At 36.6% G+C, this 13,061-nt stretch overlaps 1 protein-coding gene across 7 annotated transcripts in view; it reads left to right on the forward strand.

Moving 5' to 3' along the window:
- The window catches only part of CDIN1 (CDAN1 interacting nuclease 1), a 410,017-nt gene that overhangs the window by 231,644 nt on the left and 165,312 nt on the right, over positions 1-13,061 (forward strand). For all 7 annotated transcript variants that reach the window (XM_021674836.2, XM_012465094.3, XM_012465107.3 and 4 more), the window contains 3 exons: positions 2,879-2,924; positions 3,805-3,869; positions 12,014-12,074. Coding sequence is in view for 4 of the 7 variants with exons in the window: in XM_012465094.3 (XP_012320517.1) it covers positions 2,879-2,924; positions 3,805-3,869; positions 12,014-12,074 (172 nt within the window). In the remaining 3 variants the exon portion in view is untranslated. The remainder of the gene's footprint in view (positions 1-2,878; positions 2,925-3,804; positions 3,870-12,013; positions 12,075-13,061) is intronic.

Below are 13,061 nucleotides of genomic sequence, written 5' to 3' on the forward strand. Positions count from 1 at the left end.
GTTTCCACATTGCTGCAGCATGGCTGTTGCTGTTCCAGACTTGGACAGGGTTTTACAAAGCCATTCTTTGGGTCCCCTCACATGCTTTCCTTCACTCAGACAGCTGCAGGGTGTGGAGCTAAATCTGGGAGAGCAGCATGGGAAAAATATAAGCAAAACTGTTTTGATGAGGTTTTAATACTACATCTTGGGTGTTTGGTACAAATTAAATGACTGCATTTTTGATTATGTAAATTTAAAACCCCATATATGCTAAGTGGTATAAAATGTAAAGATTCAGGGTATGAATTACTTGATTTTCTATAAAAAAAATGTGAGTACTTGACAGTGTTGCAATTTTTGCCTTTTTTATGTGTGTACTTTTGTGTGTATACTTGAAAATTTCTTCTAAATCAACTCCTGTCCTGTTCTTTGATTCTGATGGCATATTTTCTCATACATGTTACCTTGGGACATTGTAGATGCACAGTGGTACTGTTGAATGATGGACTGTGATGTTCAGTGTAGACCTTTCAGTTGTACAGAATCTTTCTCCTTTCCTCTTTAGGTGGAAACCATATTTCTTGTGAACGTAGTGAAGTTGAATGTATGCTGTAACTTCTGTTCCCCTTTGCCAAAACAGATCAAACATGTGGGGGAGGGTACAGTGGGGCAGAGTAGAGGTGGTAAGTTCCTCAGAACGATAGCCTTGAGATCATGGGACTCAGTTCCTCTCCCTACCTGAAGTCTTTCCCTCCAGTGTCCCTTCTCAGCATTAACACACTGGAAGAAAGTAAAAATCATACACAGTGAAGTCAATGTCTTGGTTGTACTAAAACTACTTCCCTGCTCCTTATGGTGTGACATTTTATCAGAACACTCTTCTGTAAGGTTAGCAGTTACAGAAGCAGATAGTTGGCTGGCAGGTTACGTAGCAAAGGTCGCTTTATTCTCTACAGCTTTGGATTAGTCAAACAAAACCAAAGCATTTTGGACCCGAGTCTGGTTACCATGTATACGTAAGTCATTTTTTTATTAATAGTTCTAGCCAGTTTTTACCCCCAGTGTAAGCTGGCAAAATCTCTCTAACTCTCTCAGCCGTAGAAAAACTGAGTTCCTCCACAAGCTGTGTCCATGGTTTTAGCTGAATTGAATTCTAAGCAGTTCGAAGACATTTTTCTAGCTAAAGACTTTGTCTTATCCTTGGTTTATACAGTACCCTCAACTCCTGACCAGCTTCTCACTTTGAACTATTTATTCTTGAACTTATTTCTCCAGCTGCCTCTTAGTCTTCCCATTCTGGGCATCTGCAATTATGGTATATTTTATTTACAGTCTAGTTTTCTTCTCATTAGCCATTGGTCCCTGACTTTCTCATTCCAAATGTATTTATTTCTATCATCTATTTTGAAGCATAAATAATGACATTTGTGTGCCATTAAATGGTTAATAACATAAATATATTTTGCTGTACACTGAAGAGGGGGTCTATTTATGGCACATAAATATCTAACATTAATTTATTAAGTGGTTTACAAAGATTTGGGCTTCATTTTGTCTTTTTCTTTTTTTCCCAGAAGGTTAGTTTCAGCAACCCTACTAGGGTAGGTGATTTGGATGTTAAGCTCACTTAAGCCAGGCAAAATAGGAAGATTCTTATATAAAATTGGTTCTTTCAAAGATGCTTTTCAATTTTAAAGGGAAATAGAAAAAATCAGACTATAATGAATTTATAATTGTATTTAATCATTTCTCTGTACTTTTGAGTTATTGAAATAGTCCTTTAATAATGTATCAGTTTCCTTGGTGAACATTAGTGGTATTTTTTTTAACCTAGTCTTGTAATTTGGTAAGGGTAGAAAGTGTTAGAAGCCAAATCTGTAATGTTATCCAGAAGATGACAACACTAAGACAGTGAGTAAACAAATACGGTGTCACTTTATTTCACACTCCCCAAATTACCTTTGATGAGCTTAAGAGATTGTTTCATTTATAAATAGAAAAAATGTATTCACAGTACTTCGGCATGCTATAAAAGTCGAATTATTTAAAATGTCATCTCTTCAGATAGCATTTAATAGGAAAATAGAAATAATTGTTTTCAAGATATGATAAGGTAGACCTGACTACAGAGGACAGTGGAAAGGAGTAGCAGTGGGTATTGATTGCTTTTTAGAGAAAGAAAAATTCCACTCCATTGCTAAATGTTAACAATTGCAAAAGGAAAATTCCCACTTGGAAAGAACGTTTTTTCAGGTTGCTTCATTGCCAGGTGTTTGACATTGTGTGTTGTCTTAGATGAATAAGGCTTAGGGCAGTCTTTAGGAACGATTCACTCCAAGGACCTCTGCTTCCTGCTGTGAAAGCTTCTATTTTCATAGCATGCCAGTATCAGTGGGAATGTTCCCGTGGTCACTGTGCTACTTCTAGTAAAGACCAGAGTTTTCCCCCTGAAACTGGGATAGCTGTAGAGGAGAATACCTGTCTGCTAACAAAATTAATTTCAGAACATTGTCAGTGAAAGAAGTGCATGTTGTCTACAGCTTATGAGATTGAACTGTCACTTATTAACGGAAAGAAGCCTTGCTTTCTTGTGGTCCCTTTTAACACCATTGCATTCTACAAATATGATTTACAATCATTCTAAAGTTTAAAAAATCCAAATAATGCGATAGTTGCTTTGAGACCATCCATATTTTCCCCTTTCCCTTTTTCTCTCTCCTTGACCTAGCAGCAGGAAGCCTTTGTTTGAGGTGTTCATCTGGAACAACTTTTCCACACTTGTTTTCATGTTCTGTTAGATTACAGGGCAGCAGGCCTACCTTTGAAGCTCCTTTCTCTTTTGTTTCTTTGCCGTGCACTCCAGTAATTAACTTTGTCCTTCTTTTATTTGTTCCAGTCAATCGCAGGCCACTCTGCTGAGCATCTTCTCCCAGGAGTACCAGGTTAGAAGTTTTCTCCTTTGTGAGGGTTGACAGGTGCCTAATTGAATGATGAATGTCCCTTTATTTCTTTGTAATTGAACTGCCAGCTCTCTGATTGGGTTGGAGGATGTTCTCCTTTCCACATCAAGCACCGCCTGCGTCTCGGTGGAGGCCTGCCAAGCCTACCCATCCATCTGTCTAATAACATCTAGCCTTTGCTTATTTGGTGGACCTGTAATAAATTATGCTAAACCATTATTATTCTGACAATAATAATTTCCCTGTGTTGCGTGGTTCCATGTGCTAAATGTTTGCTGACTTGCACTGTCAGTGCCGCTTTCCATTGCTGACAGAGATGATGATAAATGACCATTGCTGGAGTGGCAGAAGGCAAGAGAGGCAGAAAATGGAGTCATTTATCATGAGATGACAGGTGTCAGTCAAGTGGCAAGTCTCTATGGAATTACTTTTTGTAGTTTTCAAATAAGTTGTTTTTAAACAATGTTCTTCCTGGTTAAAAATGGCAATTGGATTGTAAAACTAGAGTGCAGAGGACTTAGATGGAATTGAATCGAGGGAAAATTAATACAAAGGTTGAAAGAGGGAACAAGTTTTTCTTTGCCCTCTGCAGCCCTAAGCAAACTTATTTACATTCAATTACTATGACCCTGTTGGCTTTTACATATATACTGTACCTTGTGGTACAGTCTGAAGACATCCAGCCAAGCAATAGAGATTAAAATGCATAGGTTCGTAGAGGAGAAGGAAAAGAAGTCCTGCCATTACCAAAATCCTTAAACTATTATTCAGTGTTCCCTATGTGCTAGTCATTGGGATCAAGAAATACGTCATTCTTGTTTTGAACCTCATCTGTGACATAACACAGATTTTTTTTTTTCAGAAACACATTAAAAGAACGCATGCCAAACATCATACTTCAGAAGCAATTGAAAGTTATTACCAGAGGTATGACCTTCCTGCCCCACTAGAGGGTATCATAGTACCTATTAATTGTAATAATAATTATGAATAAGTTAGGTTATTAATTTTCTGTATCATATCTCAAGACATTCTGTTTTAAGTCTTTTATTCAAAACTTTTCATATGTTTTTGAATGAATTTTCAAATGCTTTGTTTCGTAGATCTAAAGAATATGGTAAGGCTGTCTTGATGTGTGTCTGTGTGTGTGTGTGTGTGTGTGCACATACTATGTGAGATGTAGTTAAATATGAAATCTCAGTTGGCTACTTGAAACTTATATAAGTGCATATTTTGTCTAAATACATATGCTCATATATACATATATCTCCATGTATTTGAAAGTTCTCAAACCAATTTTCATTTGTTAGATTAGCAAGTTGAAAAAATAAGATTGAATTTGGATGTCATTGTATTTTGACATCATAGATATTAAGATATCCATTTTAGAAAGGAAAAAGGACGTATCAAATAAAGGCACATGGAGATACAGTGTGTAACTGTCACATTTTAAAGGGGATTTTATATTTTTTAAAGTCAATCTTGGGTATTAAATCAACAGCATAGTATCCAGGAGATATTTTAATTTCAGGCTAATTTATTATAAATAGTTTTCAACGTCTTGTTCTGAAACAAACAGAATCTTTCAAATAGCTCTGATTTTTTTAATTCTAAAATTTGTATTGTCATTGTAGTATGACTGAATAATTTATAATACTAAATGGTAATGGTTTGCATTAGAAATTGTTGGTTGGTTTCTTAAATATTTCAAGGGCACATTGGAAATAAAAGCTGTTTGAAATCTGCTCTTAAATTATGATATTTAAGATTGACAGAGGAACCTTTCTGTGGTGAGAGTGACACCACTGATTTTAGATGAATGATTTTTATGCATAAAAATTTTATGAATGAAATAAATATGTGGGTAAAATACTGGTGTCATATTTCGGTGAAGTCATTTTATTTGGAATCAAGAAAGGGATATTGAACAGAAATGTCACAGAAGTTAGATTTTTTTAAAAAATTACTCATTCTTCCATATGTAGTAAAAGATATGCTTTGTTTGGAGTAGTAATACCTGTTAAAGATACATGCCCTCATTACATACACATAGACACAGACACACACACACACTTTTGTGTCTAGGAGAGATCCTCTCTAAACAAAACCTTATAGAGTTTGATGATTTATTTGAAAGTCATAACCTTCTTGGTGAAATTGACATTCAAATTAAAGTCATAACCTAAATTATACATATGAAATTAAGAATGGCCCATGAAGTGCTATGAAGCCTTCAACTGTGTTGGTATCCAGACTCTTCAAAGGAGCACTGAAGGCTTATTTACATGCCAAAAAATACATTCTTCTTTGTTAACATTATAATACTAGGCTGTCATATAAAAGTATGATTTTATGTCCAGATTTTAAAGCCTTGTAACGTATCCAAAGAAAATAAAGCATTTTAAAGGAAAGTGTGCTCTTTTCCGAGAAAATTAGAGATCCACTAACAGGTCATGGGGCTGCCCTCTGATACTCATTTACCTCATTGTAAGAAGGTTGTTTTAATTATTAATAGATGATGTCTAGGATCACTAGGTGCTATTTAAAATCTAAGTTTCATTAAAAGGTATATCTAATTATTGAAGTATAAACATTCTTTTATTGGATTATCTGGGTAGTATAGGCCAGAAATAAATATATATCTTTTTTTTTCTTTGAGACAGTGTCTCTCTCTGTCACCTAGTCTGAGGTGCAGTGGAATGATCATAACTCACTGCAGCCTCAAACTCCTGACCTCAGGCAATCCTACTGCCTCAGTCTCCTGAGTAGGTGGGACTACAAGTACACACCACTGTGGCCAGCTAATTTAAAAAACATTTTTTTTTAATAGAGGCAGGGTCTTGCTATCTTGCCCAAGCTAGTCTTGAACTTCTGGCCTCAAGTGATCTTCCTCCTTGGCCTCCCAAAGTGCTGGGATTACAGGCCTGAGCCACCATGCCTGGCCCAGACATAAATACCTTTAAGTATACCCAATGATGAGTAGTTGAGTGGATAATAGTGAGAATATATAAATATATTCTTTAAATTTATTTAAATGTGGCAGTCTCAATTATTTCAAAGAGTTACAGCATTTGAAACAAAAACATGAAGTAAGACCGTAATGGAGAGTCCCAGAAGAAAGCAGTCTGAGCACTTTCTGACTTTACCAACCTGCTCTCTGACTTTGTGCCCTGCACTTTGTGCTTGGGGACAGGCCATGTTGTTACCTTTCAGATGAATTGACCTCAGTAGCCTTTTGTTTGAAATGTGCAGGTCAAATGTTCCTGTCTGTGCTAAGGTAAATTGGCCTTAAAAGGTTTTTGTTTGTTTTCCAGCAGATTAGAATAAAGCCAAATTGTGTTTGTTATATCAAAACATATTTAAGCGTTTTGAAAATGTTAATGGCAATTTTGATTTTTTCTTTTATAAAGTAGTACTCAGCTATTGTGAAAAGCAAGCACATTTGTAATGATATTAAAAAGGAATGAATGATTGCCCATAATTGTGCCACTCAGAGATGGCATTTTTCATTTTAGTCTTTTGTCAGCCCATTTTTATATTGATGAGGTCATATTATGTAAGCAATTGTGAATCCAGAGTTTTATACTTGGAAAAATGTATATGATATAATAATACTTTGTAAAAGGCTTTTTGTAAACATTTTTTGATTGCCTTATTTCATCATATGAAAGAATCATAATTTACTGAATTATTCCTTTGTTGAGCATACATGTTTCCAACGTTCTATTATTGTAAATAATACTGTGATAAACATCTTGATGCATGAATCTGCATTTCTGCATGAGTTCCTTAACATTTCTATATATGTAATTATTGGTGTAAACAATGTGAACATTTTTAAAAAGTATTATATATTCTCAAATTACTGTCTAGAAATGTACTGGCTGCATCTGTTGAACAGGGTGGATCTGCTCTGAATGTGTTTGTTTTCCAATCTGTTTCCTAACTATATCCTATAACACTTCATAAGTGCTAGGGAAAAAAATTTAATTTGAAGTTGTATTGGTGTTTTCTGGAAACTTTAATTATCCCCCACATCTAAGTGACAGATCAGGCTTTATTTAAATTTTCAGATATGCAATCAGAGGGACATACTAATTACAAAAAATATTCCATAAAGATATAATCAGAAAATCCTAATGCTATGTTTCTCTGCATCCTCATAGTATCTTGTGCAGACTTACAGCATTGCACTTTTCACACCGGTATAATGGTTTGCTTTTGTCTCCAGCTAGCCTGAAAACTCTTTGGGGTAGGGCAACACAAAAACAAATGAATATTGAACCCTCATCCAACTCTGGCAAAGATCTGAATTGCAATTGGGATATAAGGATGTCATCCTTAATACTATATTAAGGTGACCTGGGCTCCATTCCTGATGCCTATTTGCCAATTAAAACCACTTTATACAGGAGCTGTATCATCATCTAGCTTTGCTACAGGAGGGATAACAAATAGACATCGTATGGGTGAAATCATCCTTAAAAGGTCCTCAGAGAAGGCTCATTTTATGATGTTTTTTGAGTGTGAACGACTCATTCATATCTAAGATGAAACTAATAGGTGCTCATTTCAAATATAAGGCAAAGTTCTCCATGCTGTGGCCTAAGAAAATCCACAGCCCTGTCACTGAGTGTTTTCTCTCAGCTTGGAACACCTTCCACTTCCCTACAAACCAGTAAAGGTGATAAGTTTATTTCTAGACTACTGTATAAACAAGTTGCCCCCGATACCCCAAATCGATAATTCTTGGAACTCCCACAGCACTCTGTATAGACATACCTCTGTTAGCGCTTCTCTTGCTGCATTTTACATACTTCTGTACACAGCTCTTTCCCCACTAAAAAGAACAGTTGAAGGCAGATACCATGTCTTATATTTGTATTGTTGGTTTCTAGTATCGTAAACGGGGCATAATGAGTGTAAAATAGATGGTGCTAATTGAACAAAAAAGTGGTCCAAAATTTCAGAACGTATTTTATCACATATATATTACCAATATCATGTTTAAGCCAACCTTTTTTACATGTGAACATCTGAATAATGTTCTGTTGATCTGATCTTCTAATGCTGCTAAAGCTGGCTCCTCGGCCAGTGTGCTGAAAGAAGGGGGTAAATGGAGACAGCATTTCTAACCTTACTATTGATGGGGACTTGCAGATCTGACCAACTGTGTGCATGTGCACATAGGCTCTTGTGCACCAATTTAGGTGAACCTAAACAAATTTCACCAAGAATGTTTCCTGTTTAGAAATAAAATGGCATTAGTACAGTGTGAAAGAATAGAGATTGTTTTCAAAATAAACTCTTGAGCTTTGTCTATTTATATATAACATGGAGAATTGAGGAAATTTCTTCAATAATTCAGAAGCTTGAGAAAACTTTTTTTGAAATTTTTTAATGATTATATATTTTTTTGAGACAGGGCCTTGCTCTGTGACTCAGGCTGCAGTGCACTGGTGCAATCTTGGCTCACTGCAACCTCCACCTCCTGGGTTCAAGCGATTCTTGTGCCTCAGCCTCCCGAGTATTTGGGATTACAGGCACACACCACCATGCTGGTCTAATTTTGTGCTTTTAGTAGAGACAAGGTTTTGCAGTGTTGTGCAGGCTGGTCTCAAACTCCTGGCCTCAAGTGATCCACCTGCCTTGGCCTCCCAAAGTGCTGGGATTACAGGTGTGAGCCACCGTGCCCAGCCAGAAGACATTTTCTACTATCTGGTTATTATGAAGTTTCTGTTAACCATGATGAAATCACATAAAATACAGACTTTGATGGGAGACCGAGGCAGGCAGATCCCCTGATGTTAGGAGTTCAAGACCAGCCTGGCCAACATGGTGAAACCCTGTCTCTACTAAAAGCACAAAAACTAGCCAGGTGTGGTGACACACACCTGTAATCCTAGCTACTTGGGTGGCTGAGGCAGGAAAATCGCTTGAACCTGGGAGGTGGAGGTTGCAGTGAGCTGAGATCATGCCGCTGTACTCCAGCCTGGGCAACAGAGCAAGACTTCATCTCAACAAGAAAAAAGATACAGACTTTGAATTCTTAATTGGTATCAACTCAATGCTAGTAAGAATGTGAAGACACATGAATTCTCCTGGGTGTTAGGAATGGAGCCCAGGTCACCTTAATGTAGTGTTGAGAGTGACATCTTTATATCCCAGTTGCAATTCAGATCTTGGCCAAGGTTGGATGAAGATTCAGCATTCATTTGTATAGCCCTACCCCAAAGAAGGTTCAGGCTAGCTGGAAACAGGAGCAAACTATATTATACCAGTGTGAAAAGTGCAATGCTGTAAGTTTGCACAAGATACTATGAGGATGCAGAGAAAGGTAGTTGGATTTTCTAATTATGTCTTTATGGAATATTTTCTGTAGTTAGTATGTCCCTTTGATTGCATATCTGAAAATTTAAATGAAGCCTAATCTGTCACTTAAATGTGGGAGATAATTAAAGTTTCTAGAAAAGACAAATATAGCCTCAAATTAAACTTAATTTTTTTCCCTAGCACTTATGAAATGTTATAGGATATAGTTGGGAAACAGATTGGAAAACAAATACATTCAGAGCAGATCCACCATGTTCAACATATGTGGCACCTCACTAGGCCTTGAGGGATCAGGGTTCTTTTTCAGGGTTCCATAGCTTTATTATTTACCAGCTAAGACAGCCCAGATGGGTTTTATCAGTGCCCTGGGGTTTGGTTTTTTTATATGACCAACTGGGAAGCTTTACCAACCTCATAATTAGGAATTTCCACAGTATTAAGTGTGATTATGCTTTTAATATTACATAGAATGTATAGATACAGAGGGTTATTAATTTTTCCCACCTTCTGTTTCTTTAAACTTAATAGAAGTGCTTCATTGGTCGTCAGCAGGATAATGATTGATGCAACTTTTATATGAAGCCATGTCATTTTGACTTAAAGCAACAGCTGTCTGGTATAAGAGGTGGTCGGGCATCTAGCTACTCTCTTTCACTATTTACAGTCAGCTCTTACCATGGCATGCTCCTCCTTTTCATGCTGGTTTCTACGCAAGTGTTACCTCCTCAGAGAGGGGCTTCCTGAGCATCTCATCTAAGTTTACATTTTATTCTAGCATATACCATTATTCTGTATATTTATCTCCCTGTCTTTTTATTGTTTGTGTCACCACTGTAATATAATCTCTGTGTTGGTGGGACCGTGAATGGTTTTTTTTTTCTTCCCTGGTGGTCCTTTAGAACCTGGAATACGACCTGACACATAGCATTCCAAAATATTTGTTGGGTAACTGAAACTGAAGTAGAAAGCTGTAAAGATATCCCAATATTGGTGTAGCCTTAAATACGCTGACCCCAAATCAGAACCCTTAGTAATATGCACTTCCGGTGGTTACAAACACACAATTAACTGGTCTAACTCGACTGAATTGATTGGTTCCTTGGGTGGTATCAGTGCAGTGGACTTGTTTGTGAAAATTGATGTGAGGTTCTTAACAGACCTATTTCCCAGGGACCTTTCTCTAAAGCACATTTGCCTTGTTTTCTTTTTTTCTTCTTGCTTCTGAAAGTCCTTATTTCCCAGTTAGTTTCCTAAATAATATATTCAAGGCTGGCCCCAGTATATGGAAAATGGCTTTGTTAGACTTATTTGGAAGTTATAATGGTCAGAGGCTCTCCCCACCTTAAATAATTTGCTGTTACACCATATTGCTTACAGGAAAATTATACAACTTTGTAAATATACTCATGAAATAATATAATTTAGTACCTGTTCCTGGCAGTTATATGAAAGACCTCACCTGTTGACTTTGTTTTTTACTCTCAGACAAATATCCAGAACTTATTCACTCTAATATACTGTAGGGAAAATGTCCATACCTTATTCTGCTTTCTTGTCCAGTATGGTTTTTAAAAATTATTTAATTGTTCATTTATTAAAGGAAAAACATAAGGTGTATTTTTATTATATAATCACCTACTATAAATGAAGTACATGCTAGGTATAATAAATGGAATAAAGTACAATTCTCCAACCTTCATGAGGCTTTCAACATTACAGGGAGGGATAGGTCTAAGGTAGCCAAATAATAGGCATATACAATATGCTACGTTACATGATAGAAAGATGTACAAGGTATCCCTCGATTACATATGAGGAGCACTTAACTTACTCTTATATGGTAGTGGCTTGAAGAAGCTGACATCTGAATTGAATCATGAGTTATCCAGGTGAGGGATAGGAGTGGGAGACTGTGACTAGAGATGAGACTGGCAGAGTAGAGTAGGTAGGAACCAGATGATGAAGACCCTTGCAAGAGCTGTTAAATGGTTATAATTTAATCTTGAGATTTAATGTGGGGCCTTGAAGTGGTTTAAAGAGGAGAATGACACATTCAAATTTCTGTTTTATTTTCTTGTAATCACCCTAGCTTCCATGTTAGGGGTTTTGTTTTGTTTGGGTATTTTGGGGGAGTTTTGTGGTTTTTTTCCACATGGTGTGAGAGGATAATGAGAGCGGGAGGTTCTTACAGAAATCCAGGGCAGGTAAGGTGATGGCTTATATTGCCTGTCACAGGTGTGCTGACCCACTGATGACATGTCTGTTCCATTGTTTTCTTAATAAGGTGTCAAGCAGCCCTATGAAACAGAGGTAAAGGAAAAGGCAAGATGGGTGCTTGAATGCTTTTCTCAAACTATAGAAGTCAACTTCTGTCCTTTCCATGCAATGATTGTCTGTGGTAGAGACAAGGCAGAGTGATATGGATAGGTCCTCTTATTTACTTTATATGTTGGGAGGTGAAAGAAAACAAGAGAGACCTAAGTATTTATGTCTCCTGCCCCCACCTTGAGCTTCTTAGCTTCCAGTGGTTTTAAGATGAGTTGTTTTTGTTGTTTTTCCCTTCAATGCTTTCCTACTGTCGTAGGAAAACTAGAGTTGAAACTAGATTTAAAAGCCTTGAAACTAGAGTTGAGCATGGCATTTGCCCAGGAGAAATGTATATACACACAGGGGATGCTGACAAGTCTGTGCTGGCCTTTTCTTGTCACTGCATTACCACTTGGCTTTGTCTTGTCTAGGTACCTGAATGGAGTGGTAAAAAATGGAGCTGCCCCAGTGCTCCTGGACCTGGCCAATGAGGTAATGTTATTGTTATGATTTTCTTTAAACCACATGAAACCTAAGGGGCCTATCTAGAGTAACTTTTCTTACAATTATAATTGCCTTTGGGGAAAAAAAGGTTTTGAGGTGCATTAGACATTTAAATTGCTCCCTTATCTCTTTGTACTTTTAATAATTGGACAAAGAACTTCACCTATTAATAAATCAGTTGACATAATTAGTCTACTTCTTTTAAGGCAAATGTATAAACAGCCTCTTGGATTTTGGGGAAAATTTCAACCAAACACTTCAGGACATGCTTTTCTCAGGATAGGTTGTCTTAATTTAGTGTGAGAAATACCTGTGTCAAGTAAGGAGATGGGTGCCAAAAAACAAAACAAAACAAAAAACAAATCTGCTGTTATAAAAATAAAGAGAGTAATTGCATACTTAAAGATGTACTTGATTCATTTTTTTTGTTAGCAAACTTTTATTATAATAAAAGATACATGCCTTGTAGAAAAGTCTCTTTCTTTATGTAGAGAAGCATGGTGTTCTTATTAACATCAGGTAAGAAGTGATTTATTGAACGTTTTTGTTAACTCTGATATGTTTCTGTTTGGGGAAACAAATAACAGCCTTACATTTAAAACAGGAAACCCTACAGATTTCCCATGAATGAAGAAACTGTGAAAAGTCCATAATAGTTGCAGAGAGCATACTGAAAAAATAAAATATTTAATTCCTAAACTTTAAAATATTTATCCACTTTAATAAGAGCAATACAATATTTAGTCTGACTTGGAACTGCTTATGCAAACCTCGTAGGGATGGAATGAAATGTACACTCTTTTTGTGTTGCATTATAATGGAAAACATAGAAGCAAGGCAGAAAATGTGTGTTTGCATTAAAGATGACTCAGTACTGTGAGCATTAAGTGTTGCAGTAGCAGCAAGTTCTACATGTTATATTAGCAAGGAAGGATGGCTTCCCTCACAGCTTCTGTCTGCTGCTATACACTGCTG

The sequence above is a fragment of the Aotus nancymaae genome, unplaced genomic scaffold (genome assembly GCF_030222135.1).
Source record: "Aotus nancymaae isolate 86718 unplaced genomic scaffold, 86718_ANA_hifiasm-v0.15.2.pri h1tg000011l, whole genome shotgun sequence".
Taxonomy (NCBI): domain Eukaryota; kingdom Metazoa; phylum Chordata; class Mammalia; order Primates; family Aotidae; genus Aotus; species Aotus nancymaae.